Genomic DNA, 20,652 nt, shown 5'->3' on the forward strand with positions numbered 1-20,652 from the left:
ATAAATAAAATAAAATGAAGGTGAAGGTGACTTTGCATACTTCTTTTTTTTATGTTCTTACTGGACAAAATAAAAGTTAGTAACCTTGGGTCACCTGCAAAACTTTTTGTTAACTGAGCCTATAGTACACTAACACCCCACAATGCTAGGGATTTGACCTCTTGATTTACAAAGAACTAACCCGATGAGATTCCAGACCAGGAAGAATTGTGAGAAATAGAACACTCCGAAGTATCCGGAAGACACTCACAACTAAGGTTCTAGACAGAGCTTTGCCAAGACCCAACTTCAAAAAAGATTTCCAGTGTGCATCCATCATTAAAATATAATTCATCCACATAACAAAAAACCACTTGTACCCCCGAAATATATTAAAAAATTTTTAAGATTTCTAGTTAGAATTCATGAAGGCACATGTCAGAGCCTTCCATGTGTTCATCCATACATGGAGATTGGGATGTCCTCACAAAACTGTGATACAATTTCAAATTTGAAAAATAGTCAATAGAAAACTCTGAAAGAGAAAAATAATTGGGGTATTTTTGTCTTGCAAGATGGTTAAATATGTGATAAAATTTCAGTGGTTAAAAACAGTACACTATTAGGATAATAAACGAATTGAGCAAAGTTACAGGATATAAAATCAACATACAAAAATCAGTTGCATTCCAACACATTAGCAATGAAAACTATGAAAAGAAAATTAAGAAAACAATTTCATTTATAATGCATCAAAAATAATAAAATACTTAGGAATACACTAAACCAAAGAGACAAAAGATTTGTCTACTGAAAACTTCAAAACATTTGCTGAAAGAAATTAAAAAAGACACCAATAAATGGAAAGACATCCTGTGTTCATGGATTGGAAGACTTAATATTGTTAAGATGTAAATACTACCCAAAATAATCTACGAATGCAATGCAATCTCTACTAAAATCCCAAGAGCATTTTTTGCAGCAATAGAAGAATCCATCCTAAAATTCATATGGAATCACAAGAGACCCTGAATAGCCAAAACAATTTTGAAAAAGAAGAATAAAGTTGGAGGTCTCACATGTCCTGATTTCAAAACTTTTACAAAGCTACAGTAATCAAAATAGTGTAGTACCGGCATAAAGACAGACATATTTACCAGTGGAATAGAATGTAGAGCCTAGGAATGAACACTTGCATATATGGTCAAATGATTTTTCAATGAAGGGGCCAAAACCATTCAATGGGAAAAGAACAGTTTCTTCAACAAATGGTGTTAGGAAGACTCAATATCCACATGCAGAAGAATGAGTGGATCTCCCCCCACCCAGCACCTTACACCATATACAAAAATTAACTCAAACTGGACCAAAGACCTAAACCTAAGTCCTAAAACTATAAAACTCTTAGAAGAAAACATAGGGATAAATCTTCAAGACATTGGATTTAGCAAAGATTTCTTGGAAATGACACCAAAAGAACAGGCAACAAAAGTAAAAATGAATAAAATGGACTACATCAAAATTGAAAACTTCTTCTGAAGGATACACCTTAGGAAAAAGAAAAAATATTGAAAACTTCTGTATATCAAAGAGCACAGTAAACAGAGTAAAAAGACAACCTACAGAATGGGAGAAAATATTTGCAAATCATATATCTGATAAGGAGTTAATATCCACATATACATATATATACAGAATTCCTACAACTCAACAACAACAATGAAAAAAAAAACAAATAAGCCAACTTAAAAATGGGCAAAGGGCTTGAATAAACATTTCTCCAAACAAGATGTACAAATAGCCAACAAGCACATAAAAAGATGCCAACATCACTAATCATTAGGGAAATGAAAATCAAAACTACAATCAGATATCAACTTACACCTATTAGGATGGCTACTATCAAAAAAACAAAAAATAACAAGTGTCAGTAAAGATGTGGAGAAATAGGAACCCCTGTGCACCGTTGGTGGTAATATAAAATGGAAAAGAGCATACAGGTTTCTAAAAAAAACAAAAACTAGAATTCCCATATGATCCAGTAATTCTACTTCTGGGTATATATCCAGAAGAATTGAAAGCAGGATCTTCAAGAGATTTGCACACCTGTGTTTACAGCAGCACTATTCATAATAGCCAAGACATGGAAGTAACCCACCTGTCCGTGGACACATAAATGGATAAAGAAAATGTGATACATACCGACAATGAAATATTATTCGGCCTTAAAAAGGAAGGAAATTCTGACACATGCTACAACATGGATGAACCTTGATAATATTATGCTAAGTGAAATAAGCCAATCACAAAAAGACAAATACTGTATGATTCTACTTAAATGAAGTACCTAGAGTAGTCAAATTCATAGAAATACAAAATAGAATGGTGGTTGCCAGGGACCAGGGCAGGGAGAAATAGGGAATTATTTAATGGGTATAAAGTTTAAGTGGGGGAAGATGAAAAAGTTCTGAGATTGGTTGCACAACAGTGTGAATATACCTAACACTATTGAATGGCACAGTTAGAAATGGTTGAGATGGTAAATGTTATGTATTTTACCACAATTTAAAATAATTTAAAAAAAACAGTGCAATACTAGTACCAGAATATTGAGATTAATGGAATAAATAGAATAGAAATAAATAGAAAGTCTAGAAACAGATTAACCTCATGTAATAATTTACAATTAATAGAGCAGATATATTTTTTCAAGTGAAGAAATGATGGATTGTCAAGTAATGCTAATTAGAAAACTGGCTAACTGTAAAAATACATCCCTAACCTAGAAAAAAACACAAGGATAAAGCTAAGTTAGGGATATATACATTTTGGAAGGGGAAAGAATCAAGCCCTTGGCTGCCTTACCTGTATAAACTATATCTCAGGACAACCAGACAGTTTAATACAGAGAATTTCTCTTTACAGAAGTTTTCTAGCTAGTAAATGTCAAAGCAATGATAGACTTAGACTACCACAATTTTAGAAATCCCTAATCAATAGATGGATTTAGGCAATGATCATCAATGTCTAGCATCAATGCCATCATCAACATCATAAGAGAGAACCAGGCCGGGCGCAGTGGCTCACGCCTGTAATCCTAGCTCTCTGGGAGGCCGAGGCGGGAGGATTGTTTGAGTCCGAGACCAGCCTGAGCAAGAGCGAGACCCCGTCTCTACTAAAATTAGAAAAAAATTAATTGGACAACTAAAAATATATAAAAAAAAATTAGCCGGGCATGGTGGCGCGTGCCTGTAGTCCCAGATACTCGGGAGGCTGAGGCAGGAGGATCGCTTGAGCCCAGGAGTTTGAGGTTGCTGTGAGCTAGGCTGACGCCACAGCACTCACTCTAGCCCGGGCAACACAGTGAGACTCTGTCTCAAAAAAAAAAAACAAGAGAGAACCAGACATTCTGTGCCTCCTAATGGAAGTACAACACCACCTATGAAGAGACTTGCCAAAAAAAAAAAAAAAAATCAAAACTGAATCTGATCAAACAATTAGATCTAACTACAAATTTGGAGAAACAGGAATACATTAAACACCACCATAGTAACAACCAGCAAAATCCAGACTAGGGGAAATTCTGTAGGAAGAACAGTCTGATTTCTTTAGCAACATCAAAAATCATAAAAATCACTGGGGAGAAAAGGAGCAAAGAAAGGGGGGAAGGAGAGGAAGAAGGGAAAGAGGGAAAAATGGAAGATGGCCGGGCGCAGTGGCTCACACCTGTAATCCTAGCACTCTAGGGGGCCGAGGCGGGGGAGGATCACTTGAGACTATCTTTTAGAGATACACACAGAAATATGTGTAGATATAATGACATTATTTGGGAGGAGGTTGGTGAGAGGTATACAGGAAACAAGATTCCCTACGTGTTGGTGACTGTTAAAGCTGAGTAATAGGGACATCAAGGTCATTATACAATTCTATTTTTAAATATGCTTGAACTTTTCCGTAATAAAAAGATAAAACAGCAACAAAGAAAAGTTAAGTATATCAACTAAAAAACTTTTTTAAAAGACTAAGAATATGATCAGGCAATTCATAAAAGAAGAAATAGCAATGATCAATATGAAAAAGAATAAAAAATAATTCTACTTTAGAAGAAATCTTTAAAATGAAAATTTTTTAAAAGATGAGGTTTCATTTTTCCTATATCACATTGCCAAAATATTGAAAGATGAACGATAACCCTGGTGGCAAAGGAATGCAAAAATGAGCCTTCTTGTGTACTATAAACACTAGACTACATTGGCTCAAGTTTTTTGGAGAGCATTTGGCAACATGTAACAATATGTAAAAGTATGGGGCAGGGAGCCGTTAGGAGCTGGAGCTCCAGGGCCAGCCTCCCCAAGTTCAAAATAGATCTTCCTGTGGCAGAAGCGGAGGTTCACCACTGGGTTTCCCTTTAGGAAAAAATCTGCCATTCAACCAGGAGGAATGAAATTGGCTTCAAGTCAAGGTCTCACTCGTCCCGGATGCCCCAGCCAATAGACAAGCACGGGGCATACCAGGGCCTGGCCATTTCTGCCCAGTGGGGACTCCCTTGTGGGCAGCTCCTGCACCGGAGCTCCCCGCTGGGTTGGTGGAGACCGTGTCAGCCCTGCCTTGCAGTCTGGGGCTCACTCTTCCTGCTCCTTTTGGCTTCCTCCTCCCTTTCCATCCCATGGTCAGATTTGCACTACAGTTTGCAGCCTTCCTGCCTGATCCTGCCTCCTCCACCTTCGCCTTTCCCAGGTGTGGCTCCTCAATAACTCCATCTTGGCAACTGCATCCGAAGGACCTAAACTGACACACCGCAGGTGCAGGTTGCTTACTTCCCTCCCCACCTCGCACCACCTCCCTTGAAGCTCCAAAAATAATGACGTATGTACCAGACAGTTAAAAACATCATGCTATATTTAAACATTTGCATATAATAATGTTTTTCATACTAAAAAAATACAATGGCTATGTATATAACCTGATGTTGGAAATAACGTCAAAAATTAAATGTGTGGCCCTTTGGGGATATGAGGTCCCAGACAAGTAGCCCTCCTTCCTTCCCACCCACAAACAGGCCTGCCAGACATCACAACTCCAGGAAACTCTCCAAGATCACCCCAGGCTGGGTTGGGTGGCCTCTTGTATGCTCCTGTAACACCTCATCTCTGTCACTAGATTACTACCCCAGACTGGCACTGGCTGTAGACAATCTGCCCCACCCACCCCTGCCTGCACCCCAGCTCAGTAGTGAGAGGCTGGAGGACCCGGCACAGAGTAGGCATTCAATAGCTGACTTTGGGTCAATCGCTGAATGACTGACTGAGGCATATGTACCCCAAAAAGCCCCATATACGACCCATCTCCATAGCGTTCTTGTAGGTTCACAAAAGGCTTGGGAAGAGAGATTAAGTAACTCTTTCAGTCTGGAGTGGCCATGGAGGTGAAGGAAAGAAACTACCCGGAGGTCCTGTTATAACCTCTCTCAAGCCTTGGGACCCAGGGGCACCCGGCCCGGCACCGATGGACCTCTGTGGCAGGGCCTGTCACAGGTAGGGAGGGAAGAGATCATATCCACTCCCTGCTGTTTCTCTCCAAGGAGAAAACCTTGGTTTTCTTCACCTCTTGGTTGCTGGTGAAGACAAGAGACCCAGCAGCCTCTTCTGTTGGGGTGGGACCTGAGCAGGTGACAAAGCTGATCCTCTGGTCAGCCAGGCTCTGGGCCGGGATTACCAGCCAGGGACCCTGGGTCGGTCAGAGCTCCAAGGACCAGTGCCAAACTTCTCTGGGGGCTTCGAGCGAGACAAGGGCTTGGGTTTCTCTCTCTGGTCCAGGTCCGGGGAAAGATCTTCCAAGGAAGAGATCTCCAGGTCACTCTCAACTTCAGAAAGCTGCCGGGGCGAAGAAGAGAAGAAAATACATTTTGATAAGGGAGGAGGGTGGCAGAGAGCTGAGCACAATGCAGGGTGCAAATGGGGACAGATGCAGATTTGGAAGAAAGCGACAGGGAGACGCTGCTCCTCCCGCCTTCCCTCCTGCCAAGTCTCCATGCCTCCGAGAACCTGCTTCAGAGACCTGGGATCCGAGTGATTTCAAATATCCCTGAAATCCCACTAACCAAATGGAGGCAAGCGCCTTGGAAAGGGCTATGTGCAGATCAGGTCGCTCTCGTTTTCATTTAAACTTCATGCAGATTTTTAACTCCGCACACTGACAGAGCCAAAAGCCCAGAGCCTTGACCCTGCCAAGTTCTCCAGCTGAATGCACCGTGAGCTAAAGTGCCCACCACCTCCCCTCAGACTGGTTCTCTCAGGCCTGATAAACACTCTGACAGAAGGAGCCTGAGGGGAGATGAGGAGCCTCGGGAACCCTTCAGGCTGGAAGGGGTCTGGGCTGCAGCCAATGGGGCAGCTCAGAGTTGGCCAAGGGACCAGGTGTAGCAGCTCAGGCCTTCCCCTCCAGAGCTCTCAGTGCCCCTGCTGGCCACCCGGGCTTTGATTTAAGCCACTCTGTGCACTTTCTCCTGGAAGGGAATCCAACCAGTCAGAAAGCACACAGGGCGAAGCAGCGAGCTTGCTCTGAGCGGCGGCTCCGTCTGTGTTGGGCTGCTGGTGCTCTTCCACACTTTGGGAAAAGGGACCAGGTGCGTTTTTTAATCATTTGGACCCATTACTCACGAACATACATGAACTAAGTGATAAACCAAACACAGTCCGTAGTACCAAAAACCAAAGAATGATTGCCCACCACTTCTGAGTTTTGGGGCAATAGCATTGATCATCCCACGATGCACCTTTTTGATTGAGAAAGGTGAGAAAGGAGTGTGTAGTAAAGAGAGCTCTAAAGTTTTCTGCCTAAGAGTGTGGAAGTCGTTCCCTGAAGGGGGGCGCAGGGAGAGGAGCAGTAAGGAGGGTCTGGTGATGGTGGGGCAAGCTCGACACCTGAGCTCTAAGCCTGATCAGATGATGGCTGCCACAGCCCAAGCAAAGCCACGAAGACATTCGTAGTGATGAGACATGGCCTTGAATATTTAGAACAAAGGTGTCTAAATATTCCCATTTTACGCCGTTACCAACTCATGTGCCGTGTGGGGCTGCTCCAATACCCACCTCAGGAGTCTGCTCCACACACAGATTTGTGTTAGGGCAGGAAGGAGCCCACCATGTGGTGAGGCAGAGCCGGAGGAGAGCAGCTGCTGCAGGGAGCCAGAGTCTGTTCCCAGGCTCTCCAAAGGCAGGAGATGGGAAGAACTAAACTTACCGAGCTGGTGCTTGTGGGATGAACCAAAAGTCTTTTTCGTGTTAACATGGACACAAGTATTCCAAACTGGCCATATCCCCACGTGCACAGGGGCAGAGGGAGACAATGAGGCTACCTGCAATGTCCCACTAGGACCAGGGATGACACTCGCTGGACCGTCCCCCACAACCCTCGCCCCAGGCCCCCCAAACTCAGAGCTGGCTCTGTAGGGAATTGCAGGGCAACCTCCAAGTGTCCTACATCCTACCTGAGCCTTCTTTCCTAGCGTGACAGCCCTCTGTGGCCCGGCATTGGGCATTGAAAACAGACTGACCCCTCCAGCAGGCTTCTGTGCCGGGGCTTCAAGCTGCTTCTCCAGGTTTTTGACCATTGACTGCACCAGCGTACCTGGAAGGGGAACAAGTGGTTGTGTCCATGGGAAAAGCCCGAAGAATGAAAGTTTCATCCTTGGGGGTCATGTCCAGGTTCCAGTGTGGACAGAGGGAATGTGCACAAGAGTCAGGAGGGAGGAGGTCAGCAGCCACCTCCAAAGAGGGGCCAGGAGAGAGAGGCCCAGAGCAATGGGTGTCCTGCAAACAGAGGCCTGGAACAGTCTACAGATGTAACTGCGCACACTTAACGGCACGGCTGGTGACGCAGGCTTAGGAGTTGCTCTTCCCTGTAAGGAGAGGCTGAGGCAGAACCTCTGCTCAGTCTGGGGCATGAACCGCATCGCTAACATGCACTTAGGCCCTCCTTCAACACCCTCACACAGAGACAAGAAGAAATATCATCAATATAAATCAGCACAGGGGGGCTGCGGGCGAACTCGTGCAGGAAGCAGGAGCGAGGCAGCAGCGCAGATCAGCAGCAGACCCTGCTGCCTCGTCAGCCACAGTGAGGTCTGGACCTCAGGAATGACCAAGAAGCAGGGAACTAACTACGGCCTCCTGGGATTCCAACCTCTGGGGCCTAAGCCAACTTCTAGACTTACAGCAGCCCTTGGCTCACTGATTCATTAAAGAAATGTTTGTTAAGGGCCTACTATGTACCAGGGACTGTGTTCCTCACCCTCTCATTAATCATCTTGTCCAAATACCTCATTTTACAATAAAACAACCAAACCCCTTGTATAAGGACAAGCAGGTAGCAAGTGGCAGAGCCAGAACTCTCTCAGAAGACTCCTGACTCCCAGTCCCAATAACTGCCTCCCTATTGCCCCTGCCCAGCGAGGCGTCAATACCGCTCCAGGGATCCAGTTCTGGTGGATTCTGATGGGCTGTCAGGCTTGGGTTACGCGGTGCACATGAGGAAGTCCTGCAGGGTCCATTAAGAGCAGGGACTGTGCAGATCGCAAACCCAGGCTCGCATCCCACAGCTTCTGACTTTGGAAAGAGAAAATTCTAAGTTCTATAGTCTTTAGCTCAGCCTTGTCTAGAAAATACAACTGAAGCCAGAAGCTAAAGGCCTCAGTTAGCAGCTGTATAAGAAAATACTGGAAGAATGGGAGTAGACACAGTCAATTTGAGAAGAAAAATTCTGAACTAGTCATTGAAACCTGTTAGAAAATGAGTTTAATGAATATTTTAATTCCAGTTACCATAACATTTAGCTGAAGTCTCTATGATGCCCTCTGCATGAACAAGTTGAATTTCTAAGTCTCTTAGCCAAAAGGGCAAAGAACTTTGCTGTGCAATGAAAAGGGCTGTGGCCAAAGGCAGCCTGTCGTCAAGGTCGACTACTCCCTTCTGCGGCTGCCTTCTCCACCTCAAAGATAGCTAGGAAACCCCTCTTTTCACTATTGTTTTGTTACAAAAAGGTATGTTTGTTAAACTACATGTGTTACAGGAAACTATATTTTTCAAAATGTTCACTGTAGGAAACTGTTTTCCCTGAAAGTTGTAACCTAGGTTTACCCAGGAGGCGGCTTTGACCACGGTGATAGTTACTCGGTGACCACAAACCCGTGATCTGGTGCTCATGAACTCAAACAGCATAAAAGACTGTGAGGATATTCGTAAAATTAGGAACACAGTTAAAGGCAGTTCTTCCTGGGGAAAAAAAAAATTTATTTTACAAGCAAATAAATAACTGACTCCAACACATTAACTTCAAAAAAATAACACAGAATCTCAATTTGCCATGATGCTAGTTCTGTGGTTTTGAGCTAGTCACAGCGTCTCCGGGGCTTAGTTTCCACATCTGTCACCCCGTGGGTGGCACAGCCTTCCCTCATCAGTGCTGCACGCAGTACGCGAGGGGATTCGCGCAGAGCTCTGCTCAGAGCGGAGCACGTGGTGAGCACCCAGAAATGACAACGTAGAGGGAAACCCTTTTCTCTCTTGCCTTGAGGTTCCACAGCAGAGGGACTTCTGCTCTGCCCGCCAGGATGGACAACAGGAGAAACACCCTCTTGGTTTTTCCCCCACCATCCTACTCTCTCCTCCCCACAGAAGTAGCCCAGCAGAGGGGTGGAGCAGCAACATCCCCTAGGCCGGGGCCCACGTCAAGGACAGTCACTGCGCTAAAGAGGCAATGCCGACTCTTTCTCTCCGACCCCCTCCCTGCACCTGTGACTGGGTCTGGAGCCCGGCATGAACGCTCCCCACGCTGCCTGTTCCAGATCCTGCCCACTCAGGGTCTGCTTTGCCCACCCAGCCCTGCTTTGCCCACCCAGCCCCGTGCACAGCAAAGTCAGGATCTGGATTTGGGGAGGTTAGAGGGGCCCCCATTTTGGCCTCAAGGGCTGGCCGCTCCTCCAGACCAGCCCTCACAGGAAGCGCACACCCTAGGCATTCCTGGCCCTGTCACTAATTAGAGTGAGGCTTTGATCTCCACGTGGCCAACCACAGTATTTATTCTACACTGGAAAGAACGTGGAGGAGAAACGGGATGAGTGGGCTTCCCCCAACCTCTAACCATTAAACAATTCCATGCAAAACACGAGGCAAAATAAACCTCACTCAAACTCTAGATTTCTCTTGATATCTCTATCATCCCAGAAAAAAATATTTGAGGGGAAGGAGGACTATCCTCTCCAAGTCAAATCAGAAAGCCCCCAAAAAAGGTGAAGGGTGTTTCCAGGGCCTAGAGAAACCTGGGGGAGAAGGGCTACCGTGGGGTCCGGGCCCACTCACCTGAGGAAGCCAGCCCACCTGAGCCCTTGCCGGGGGGCCGGGCGTTCTCTGAGGTCTCTGTGTCAGACCAGTCCCAGTCACTCTCCGGCCGGGGCACCACCCTGGAAGGAACTCGTAGGGGCTGACGAGGCATGCGCTGCACGGAGCCTCCCTCCGAGTCCTCCTCAGAACTGAACGGGGATGTGCTGCTGCGTGGAGGAGAAGAAATGAGGACGTGCAGGCCAGGAAGAAAACTTCAAAGGCCAAACTTTACCACATTGCAAGCTTGTTTGGTTGGCCCAGAGCCAGCCCCACTCCCTCCCTCCAGCCCAGACAGCCAGGAGTCACCCAGGAGTGTAACAGCCACAGCATCTCTCCCTTGGAAGATGGGGGCCAAAGAGAAGTTGCCCTGCCCACCTGAGGACCCAGCCTGCCAGGGTGGCAAATGGGCTTGGGGGCAGAGCCAGGTAAGGGGAGGGTTTGTCCTGCTCAGAGCGAAGGATCCCCAGGCTCTTCTTTGGACTCAGGTTGGACCCCAACTGGGGTACCTCCTGTTCACGTCTGTCTCTGCCCCTCACCTGTCTGCAGAAGTCTGTAGGGAGCCTGGAACAGGGCCTCTTGGGGCCAGGAGGCACCACCACCAGCCCAGTGAGAGGGCAGAGTCTGGGGCTCACCTCGGCCCGGGCCCCGGGGAAGCAGGGGTGCTGGAGGGTCCACGCACTCTGGGGCGTGGAGTGGGGGTGGACACGTGGGTCGGGCCAGGGCCACAGCTGCCACGGCTCTGGAGAGTTGGTGTGGGTGGCTCTGCCGGCTTGGATGGCAATGCCACCTGCAGGGTCCTGATCTTTGGCTGGGCCTCTCTGGCGGCCGGTGTGTTCCGCTGGCGTTTGACTAGAAACACAGAAAGGAATGACTTTCAGAGTGTGCCTGTGCTGGGGCCCTCAAGCCTGAGAGGAGGCACAAAGAGGCTCCAGCACACTGGAAACAGACAAGTCACTCCATCTCCGTGTACCATGTAACCACGGCTGATTGAATAGTTGCCCCCACCCCAGGGCATCCACTGCTGGCCAGACTCGGAGCTGGGACCAGAGTTCCAAGGTTTCATCAGAGACCAGGAGAGCAGCCAGGTGTTCCAGGATCATGTTGTCATTACAGGAGACCAGCAGGAGTCAGCAGGTCTAAGAAGGGCTCAGCATGCTTGCAGCTCACCCCCAGCACAGTCCTAGAGGTGGACTTCACCAAAGCCACCTACCCTCTCTACGCACCCACACTGCAGCCACCAGAGTGCAGACAGCCCTGCAGGAAGGCCCTGCTGCCACCAGAGATCGCTGCAGGACTGCATGAGCCATCAAAATTGCACACTCCTCCCAAACCCAGCCCGTGGCAAGGCAGCGCCCAAGGCAGGCGATTAGACACAGCCTGTTTTCCAAATTGCATCAAGACCCATTTTAGGGGAGGGGGACCCAGGATCAGCAATTTTTTATGGAAAGAGAAGAGGAAAGAAAGCGCATCACAGGGAGTCAGAGTAAGTACTGTTCACGAAACTCTTACATGTGTGGATTGAGTCACAATGTAAAATGCATTTCTTACTGTAGTTCAAAGTCAAAAATGTTTGATATATGGTTGACCCTTAAAAATACAGGTTTGAACTTCACAGGTCCCCTTACATGCAGATTTTCTTCTGCCTTTGGCACCCGTAAGACAGCAAGACCACCCCCTTCTCTTCCTCCACCTACTCAACATAAAGAAGACAAGTATGAAAACCAAATGATGATCCGCCTCCACTTAGTGAATGGTAAATATATTTTCTCTTCCTTGTGATTTTCTTAATATCAATTTCTTTTCTGTAGATTACTTTATTGTGAAAATACAGTATATAATACTTACACAAAATATGGGTTAATCAACTACATTATCAGTAAGGCTTCCGGTCAACAGTAGGCTATGAGTAGTTAAGTTGTTGAGTAGCCAAAAGTTATATATAGATTTTCAACTATGAGGGTGGCTGGCACCCCACCCCCTGCGTTGTTCAAGGGTCAACTGCACCCTGCCTTCAGAGAACACATCTACCCAGTGGACCTTCTAGGAAAGAGCGAGCTGAAGAGAAGGGGCAGAGACAAACTTGGCGAGGGAAAACAACAATAGCTTACAATCACTGTGTACCAGCCACCAAGTAAAGCGTTTCACATACAACCATTTGGTCCCCAGAGCATCTTCAGAGATTACCATTTTCCCTACAGGGGCTTTGAGAGATTAAGAGACTTGCCCATAATTCCGTGGAAGAAAGTGGTGGGTGCAAACCCAGCTCATCGGTCTGCCTCAGCCTTGGGCTTTTGCCACTCCCTTCACTATATACCACAGCCTTGCCCCCGAACAGGAGAAGAGGCCCAGCAGAGACAGGAGGTGAGCACTAGTGCCACACATGTAGGACTCAGGAGGAGAATGCAGATGTGGGGCTGGAAGGAAAGGTCTACAGAGTACCATGAAAACAGGGTGTTCATCTCATGCCTCAGTGATGTGCCCGGAGAAGGGAGAACCCCAAGGCCAGGGAAGGGGAGAGAAGGCAAGGGGAAGCTCTCTCTCCTCGTTTCCCCACTACAGGAACAGGGCCGGAGCAGGGCTGGCAGCTAGAAGGAGCAAGATACCTTTCTTTTCTCTGGAAAGCCAGCACTCTGAGGGTATTTCCATTCATCCTGCCTGAGTCCCTGTCCCCTCCCTCCTCTGAGTCCAGCCCAGCCCTGGGCTTGCTCCGTCACATCACCTAGTCCTGGCTGGTTTCCAGGTGAGGTGGCAGGCCACGGAACTGGCTCAGCCTCAGCAAATACTGTACTAAATGAATGAGTGGATGGATGAATGAATGAATGAACATTTGAGCAAATGAGCAAAGGGAAAGAAGCTTAAATTGAAGTGTGAAAGGCAGGTTAGCAACCAGGATAAATACTCTTGTCTGAGATTTCTGCGCAAGACCAAGAACTGTCCTTTCCTTAGAGATTTTACAGCCAGAAGTTTAAAATAATAGGACAGTTTCACAGGTCATCAACATAATTTTTTGCCATATTCTCACACCAGCTGTCTTGCTATCTATTTAACATTTTTCTGTAAAATGACATTACTTTTAAACATTTTAAAATACCTGCTTTATACTTGTCCAAGTAATAATTCCCACGAGCTCACAGGATTGCTATGTTAGTAATATTTTCTTCTAATTCACATGAAGAAAAATAAAGGTTAAATTTTAAAATGATTGATCCATGTAGCGACTAAAATCATCTCTCATATCCCAAAGATATGTGGGCCACACTCTGCAAAATTTCTTTGCGTGAAGAGCTCAGATAGGGTCTGCTGGACGTGAGGAGATACTGACTTGGCCTCCTGTGGCCACACGTGTCCCCGACAGAGGAGACAATGTGGAGGGAGCAGGGAAGCACCCTGCATGAGCAGACCCAGACCCATTGAACCTCTCCCCAGGGCCTCCAGTCACAGCAGCCCAGTGGATCTGGGAATATTCTGGAAATGGAAGGCTCTCCAACCTAGGAACACAAATCCTCTTGCTCCATCAGGTCTTTGAGGACAGAGACTCGAGGGTCCTCGTCCTAGTCCTCCACCAGAACCACAGGGCCTTCCCTCGTCGTGACCCCAGAGGCAGGGACAAGTGGCAAAGCAGTGGCTACAACCTGGCCCAGGGAGCCAAGTCTTAGCTCTGCAGAGTCACCCACATGCAGAACTGGCCCAGCCCCTCATGGCCTCCCACTGCTCAGGGCAGGGGACATCTGAGCTGTGAGGAAGTTTTCATTTGATTGGTATTTGCCTCCACCTGCAGCCTCAAAGCTCCCAGGCCTTTGGTCTGTCTCCCAGCGCTGAGGGCCTGGTGCGCAGAGCCATAATGAAGTGGGTGGCCCCAGGCTGGAGCAAAGCTCAACTGTGGTCAAAGTAAGTCAAGCAGAGCAGCTGAAGCTGCTGGGGGAGGCAGCACGTCTGAGCTGAGACAGTGCAGGCGGACCACAAGCTCTAGCTCTGGCTCTCCTCCGGCTTCCCTGATGACTCTAGACAAGTACCTCCACCCCAACCCTGGAATCTATTTCCCCAACAGAGGATGTCTGGACTCAGTCACCTGTGGGGAACCCACCAGCCCAGCCCTTCAGAACAATACCCCTGATGGTAGGCAGGGCTCATACCTTCCTCGTGTGCAAATAAGCCTTGGCAAGAATGGGACCCTTCCAGGTCACAGCCCCTGAGCAAGCCTCTCCCCAGTGTACCTGAAGGCTGGCCGTCTGGCTGGGACACCATAGCCCTATGCTCCTGTCTCTCCTTCACTCTGCTGGTGGTTTCCTTGATGAGCTTTTCCCTCAGACTCAGAAATTCGGAAAAACTTCGGGCCTTCTGCTCCCGCTGGGCTCTCAGCAGGGACTCCAGGTGTCTGAGAGTCTGAACAGAGATTCCCTTTGCGCCCTAGAAGAGAAAGAAGTTCATCTTTACAGACAGAGGCTACCCTTCTTCTCCTTCCCCTAAGTCTCTCGCACCTGCTGCTGCTGACCTGGGAGTCTGTGGTCAGCACCTGGTGCTTTTCTTGCAGGAGGGGGGGCATGAAATGAGGATCAGAGCAGGTGAGCAGCAGCTTTGACTGAATCCTAGGATAACAGACCCAGGATAAGAAAAATGGCTTGCTCATTTTTGTACCTGCAAGCACTATCATTATGCCAGACACATGGTCCATGGCTAACAATGTTTGAAAAACTAAACTGCAATAAACAAAACCAGGTACCCTACCAAGATGTACTGGAAGTTGTTTGTGCTTTTGACATCCACCCAGAGCCCATGGGAAGGTCTTGGGAGGCATGTGAATCCAAGATGAGGATTCATGCAAGGTTACAAAGAAATATGTTCATCAAGTGTAAACACAGGGCCAAAGGAAGATTAAGCAGTAGTTGAAAACAGTCAAAGATTAGTCAGCATCCTTACCAAATTAAACCTAGGTGTCTATTTTTTTTTCCTTAACTTACTCTATACAAATAGTATTTTCAAAGATGGGATGCTTGGCTACTTTAATAACAAGGTATGTTTTTATTTAATAACAGATTCCATTGGTGCCTCTAATGATAGCGTGCATGCTCTGGTTAAACACACGGCATTCAAATATTAACTGGTGCCAGATATAGCTTCCCATGCCTGCCCACCCACGGCCAGCTGCTGAGTGGGCATGGCCATGTGTGCCACAGACAATGGGCTTGAAGTTGGACACTTGTCCAAGGGGGACCTGTCCGTAGGCCAGATTGAGCCAATTAAATTCCCTCTGGCAGAAAATTTAATTGGAGACACAGAAGGAAGTAACCAATGAGTGGAGCACACTGAGAGGTCAGGACTCAGGGTGGCATCACCAGCCATGTAGGGCCAATCTCGAGAAGCCACTGGAGGAAACAGAGAGACCACACTGCTGCGGTGAGATGAGGGGGAAAGGTGTGTGGGGCTCCTTTCATGGGCACCAAGGAGCCCAGGTGGGAACAAAGGAGATGAATGAGTTTAAAATGTAAACAATTGATCGTTTGTCAGTTTGACGACATATGTCCAAATGGTAGGTATTGCCCCTTAAAACGGTGGCCCTAGAACTTACCTTCTTTATCCCCAGGCTTTCCAGCTTCTCTTCCAGGGTGTCCTCCAGGATTGGCTTGAACTGCTTCAGCAAGGTGGGGTGACTCCTGAGGGCTGCCAGAACCTTCTGCGGTTCGTCTCGGGAGTCCTCCAGCTCTGTGGCATGAGACATCACCCAGGTCAGCCTGGGCACCTGAGACCTCCATTCCCAGAGGCTGCTGCGCCTGCCAAGCTCTCGTGCTGCCACTGATCCTGGTCTCCAGCCTGGGAGCCCAGGGCCACTGACCCCTCCTGAGTGTCCAGCCCTGGGTCAGAAGCTGGGGTGCCTCAGCTCCTGGGTACCACTGCTTTGGACCCTCCACCCAACTTCGGCATTCTCATCCCCTCCCAGTCGAGACCTCCAAGATAATGAAGCGGTTCTATATAAAGGGATATGAAATGATATGAAATGATTTCCCAAGTAAGTTGTTAACAATCTAACTAATTACAAAACAATGTGCATAGTGTGTTCCCATTCAGGGAAAAAGGAGAAGAATGGGTTCACGTATGCGCTTGTGTTGCACAGAGCGTCTCTGGAAGGATGCGTGAGGAACCGTCAACAGGGGAACTTCTGGAGAGGAAATCGGAGAGCTGGCAGGAGGGAGACCTACTTCTCACTGTACACTCTTTTACACTATTTCCTTTTCTTTTTTTTTCCCAAGTGCATAGATTAGATTACCACCTCAAAAATAAAGAAAAATATTATAATAAAAAATAAAATACCCCCATGATGAACTCCTTGATGACACAAGTCAGACCCTTTCCTGGGTGTGTCTGTTGGGTAACTTTGGCATTGTCCCATCACAGCCTGGCTCGGGCAGGCCCGGTCAGTAGGTTGCCCAGTGAGCTCTCATCTTTGCTGGGAGCTTCCTCTCCCCGACTATCCTAGGAGCTCCCTGAAGTCAGGGAGTGTGTCTATTTCTTTCACTTTTCTTTTGTATCCCTTGGTTACAAGGTTGAAAGCTCCGCAAATCAGAATCAGTCACTGAGGAGGGCGAATAAATCGGCAGGCACCCAGTGCTCTGAAAAGCAAGCTGAGGTAGGTTCCTGCACATTGGTTAGGCCCTGCGTGATCTGCCTGCAGCACATTCACGATGCAGAATAAAACCGCAAAGGCCATTTTTGAGCCAACTCAGTGACTTCTCTTCCACTGCTCTGGATAGTACCAGGTGAGAGGCAGTGGGTCAGGCTGTGAGTCAGACGTTGCTGCAAATCCTGGCTCAGCCACCAGCTAACTTTGACTCTGGGCAAGTTACTAACCCTCTTGGAGGCTGGGTTTCCCCATCACTGAACCAGCCAACTGCATATTAGCACCTGGCACACACAACGTACTTAAGAAATGTTATTTCATGTCCTTAATCCCCTGGACCCCAGCTTCAGGAGTCCAGATACAGCTAAGCAGAGACAGATTAAACAATGAAGAGGGCAGCAAATTTGTTTTCTGTGCAGACACCCAGGAAAGAAAACAAGGCCCACCTTCCTCGGGAGAATCCTCCTCTGTGTCTGCAGCCTTAGGCGCCTCACAGATCCCTGAAGGAGCAGGAACGTTAGTGGCTCCAGTGCCCTGGACCCCATCCCCAACTTAGGGAAAAGGGCAAGACCGCAGGTGAGTACCAGCCAGAAAAAGCAAGCCCCCCAGTCAGTTCCTCTTTACTGCAGAGAGGCAGGATGGAGCAGGGGTCACACCCATGGACACGGGAGACAGAAAGATCAGCGTTCACATGCCTGCTCTGCCCCTCGCTAGCTGTGCACCAGATGGCAGGTCCTTGAACCTCTCTATGCCTCAGTTTCCTCATCTAGAAAATGAGGATAATAATACCCACCCCACATTCAATCGTGGCACCAATATAACGAGACAATGAACCTGAAGTGCTTGGTGAAGTGTGTGGCCCACAGCTATTACTGATGTAAACATTCCAGCTCCAGCCCTCAGAAAGTTCAGGACCACAGGAGTAGTGCCCCTCTGAACTGGCTGCAAGGCTGGGAAAGGTATGTCTAGTCCCAAGGCAGGGCATGGAAGGAGATGTGAGTTTGCAAGAAAAGGCAGAAAGGGAGCTAAAGGCATAGGACAGGGGAGCTGGAGGTAGAGTGTGAAGGACCAGGCTTCATAAGGGGCTGGCCAAGGCCCTCCCAGCAGCAGCAGTCCCTGTGGGCCCACACTCCATCACTCACGGGCGCACGTACCCCCACAGCAGAGTCCTCAAGAGGAGGACAGCATATGTGCCAAACGGGCCACATTCACATGGGTTTGGGGTCAACTTGATACATGCTGGGAATAAGGTGAAGGTCACCGGCAACCTGAGGCCTTGCCACAGGCATAGTTACCTAGAAAAGCCCGCTCATGAATCCCACCCCATCAACCACCACCCCCAAGATCTTTGCCCCTCCATAACACTCCCGTCCCTCTACAGAGAAGAACAGGCCAGGCAAGCAGCCCTGCCAGCTGTTTGGCACAAACGCCAGGTGGCAGCCCTGTTTGTCCTGAAAGCTCCCTCCATCACCCAGCTGGACAGCCTGACCCCACGTGTCCCATGGGCTGCTGTCACCAACCCTCCACCTATAAATTGATTATGGGGAGAAAAGCCCAAGACAACAGCCGAGACTGTTACAAACCACTCCGTGCAGACTTACCCTTCACCTTCCTGCAGGACAAGGTCTGAATCTGCAAAGAGGTGAACACAGCGGGTTACAGCCAGCAGGGAACACTGTGGGAAAACTCTGCTCTGAGCAGTGTGCCTGCCTAGCACAGTGAGGAAGGGATGGCCGCTGTTTCCACACCACCCACTGGGAACGGGAAGGAGCTCAGATGCACCATCCCAGCCCCCCAACACCTCTCCTGGCTCCACATGTGAGAAGGATGGCAGCACACTCCATTTTCCCAAGGTGGTGAGGCAAGAATGTCCCCTCTTTAAAGAGGAATCGTGGATGAAGGGCAGGAGCCCCAGAGAAGCAGAGTGGGACAGGCACAGTCAGCGCCATTGGTGTAACTCATGGAATAATTCCACAGTATTATAATTCACGGAAAGCGTCCAGGGCAAGGAAGAGGCTCCTCTCCCACCATGTGGGCATCTGAGCTGAGCCCACCTGGGAGGAAGGAGGCCAGACACGATCCCTGCCAGGAGGCATGATGTGGACTGCCTGCCCACACCCTCCTTCCAAGAACTGCCTCTCTCCCTCCCTCCACATAGCTGCGGGCAAGGCAGCCACACGTGAGCAATGTGACCTCACACCACCAACACCACAGCCACAGCTCACCGTCTAGGTTGGGCAGACAGTTCTGGACTAGTAATAAGTGAAGTCAAGAGCTGCTGGCAGCCAACTGTTTCTGGTTTTCTTAGTTTGTTTATTTGTTTGTTGTGCCACATGGAACAGATAAGAAGCAGAAGCTGATCTTCAGAGTAAAAGAAAAAATGGAAGCAAATATAGAGAAAGGAACATAGACACACAAAGGAGGAAAACTCCCGACCACATTCACGTCTCTGGTTCCGGTTTATTCCAACTCAGCTGCTTCCCTGCCTTGAGCTCTGTGGGATGCTCTATCTACCTTTATGACAAATTCCTTCTTCTGCTTAAGCTTGAGTTGCTTTGTATTCCCTGCAGTGGTACACGCTGACATACCCAATGTCTCAACCGAAACCCACTCCCAATTGTTTCCTCCTAACCCCAGCTCTACAATAGAAGCTGTGAAACTAACTATTCACTTCCCAACCTTCCTTGCAGCTACAGTTGCCCACATGACACAGTTTTGACCAATAATAAAATAAGCAGAAGTCTTTTCATCAACAGCTTCTGCCAAATATGGTTGCATGGTTGGGGCCATGGCAGACAGCTCACAGCTGTGGGAGTCAAACAGGAAACGAAAGTCTGATGACTGAAGATGGCAAAAAGAGAAACAGAGTCTGGTTCCCAATGGCACAATTTTGCTGCTAACCAAGGCCAGTAACTCTCACCTCTATTAACCTATTCTTTTATCTTTAACCAACAGGCTCCTAACTGAATCCTTTGCAAACAAGAGTTCTGGGTAACATAAGGAGAAAACCTCCACGCTAAACTTGAGGTGGCCACAGCAGTGAAGAGCTAAGAGTTTGGGGGTGGGGGGTGAAAAGAAAAGCAGAGGGGTGGGGCAGATGCTGGCTGGCTGAGATGTGGCTGGGTACACAGAAAAGCATAAATAGCGAGGGGTGCAGGACAGGAAGCAAGGACTGGAGAGTGAAGGTGGGTGCTCAGCCCAGGAAGCTGTGTGCAGGCCCATCCATGAGATGGGTGGAGGCAGAAACATGGCAAAGACCTGAGGCCACAGGAGGGGCCCAGGGGGAACCATACAGCTTCCCACAGACCTGGGGCTCAGGAGGGACAGCTGAGCCTGGGCAGGGCAGAGAATTATCAGCAAAAGATGAGGAGTCACAGGGGCCAGATTTAGGAGAAAGGTGCCAAGCAAGTGCCTTTTCATCACACTGGTCTATCTGACAACCTCATCGAGGGCTGTTCATTTATGGAAAGGGTACCACTAAGAAATGATGCCTGAGAACACGGTGTAAGGAGCACAAGCTCTGCATTGACCTTCCTGGATAGGGTTGAATCTCACCCCTGTGGCTTACAGAGTGCCCCAGGTAGACTTGAGCGAGGTACTTGATTTCTTCGGCCTGTTTTATCTTCTGTCAAATGAGAAGGGGATGCCCACCTTGAAGGGCAGTAGTGAGGCTTAAATGAG

The 20,652-nt window shown here is 48.1% G+C and overlaps 1 protein-coding gene across 1 annotated transcript in view; it reads right to left on the reverse strand.

The window, feature by feature from the left end:
* Window positions 1–4,860: 4,860 nt before the first annotated feature.
* DZIP1L (DAZ interacting zinc finger protein 1-like) overlaps window positions 4,861–20,652 on the reverse strand; it is a 41,100-nt gene continuing 25,308 nt past the window's right edge. Inside the window, exons 9-16 of the mRNA XM_012663863.1 lie at window positions 18,573–18,603; window positions 17,418–17,471; window positions 15,925–16,058; window positions 14,573–14,765; window positions 10,991–11,207; window positions 10,356–10,522; window positions 7,469–7,608; window positions 4,861–5,852 (exon numbers count right to left, since the gene is read on the reverse strand). Coding sequence (XP_012519317.1) covers window positions 5,691–5,852; window positions 7,469–7,608; window positions 10,356–10,522; window positions 10,991–11,207; window positions 14,573–14,765; window positions 15,925–16,058; window positions 17,418–17,471; window positions 18,573–18,603 — 1,098 coding nt within the window. The 3' untranslated portion in view covers window positions 4,861–5,690. The remainder of the gene's footprint in view (window positions 5,853–7,468; window positions 7,609–10,355; window positions 10,523–10,990; window positions 11,208–14,572; window positions 14,766–15,924; window positions 16,059–17,417; window positions 17,472–18,572; window positions 18,604–20,652) is intronic.

This window comes from Propithecus coquereli, unplaced genomic scaffold, assembly GCF_000956105.1.
Source record: "Propithecus coquereli isolate 6110/MARCELLA unplaced genomic scaffold, Pcoq_1.0 Scaffold12, whole genome shotgun sequence".
Taxonomy (NCBI): domain Eukaryota; kingdom Metazoa; phylum Chordata; class Mammalia; order Primates; family Indriidae; genus Propithecus; species Propithecus coquereli.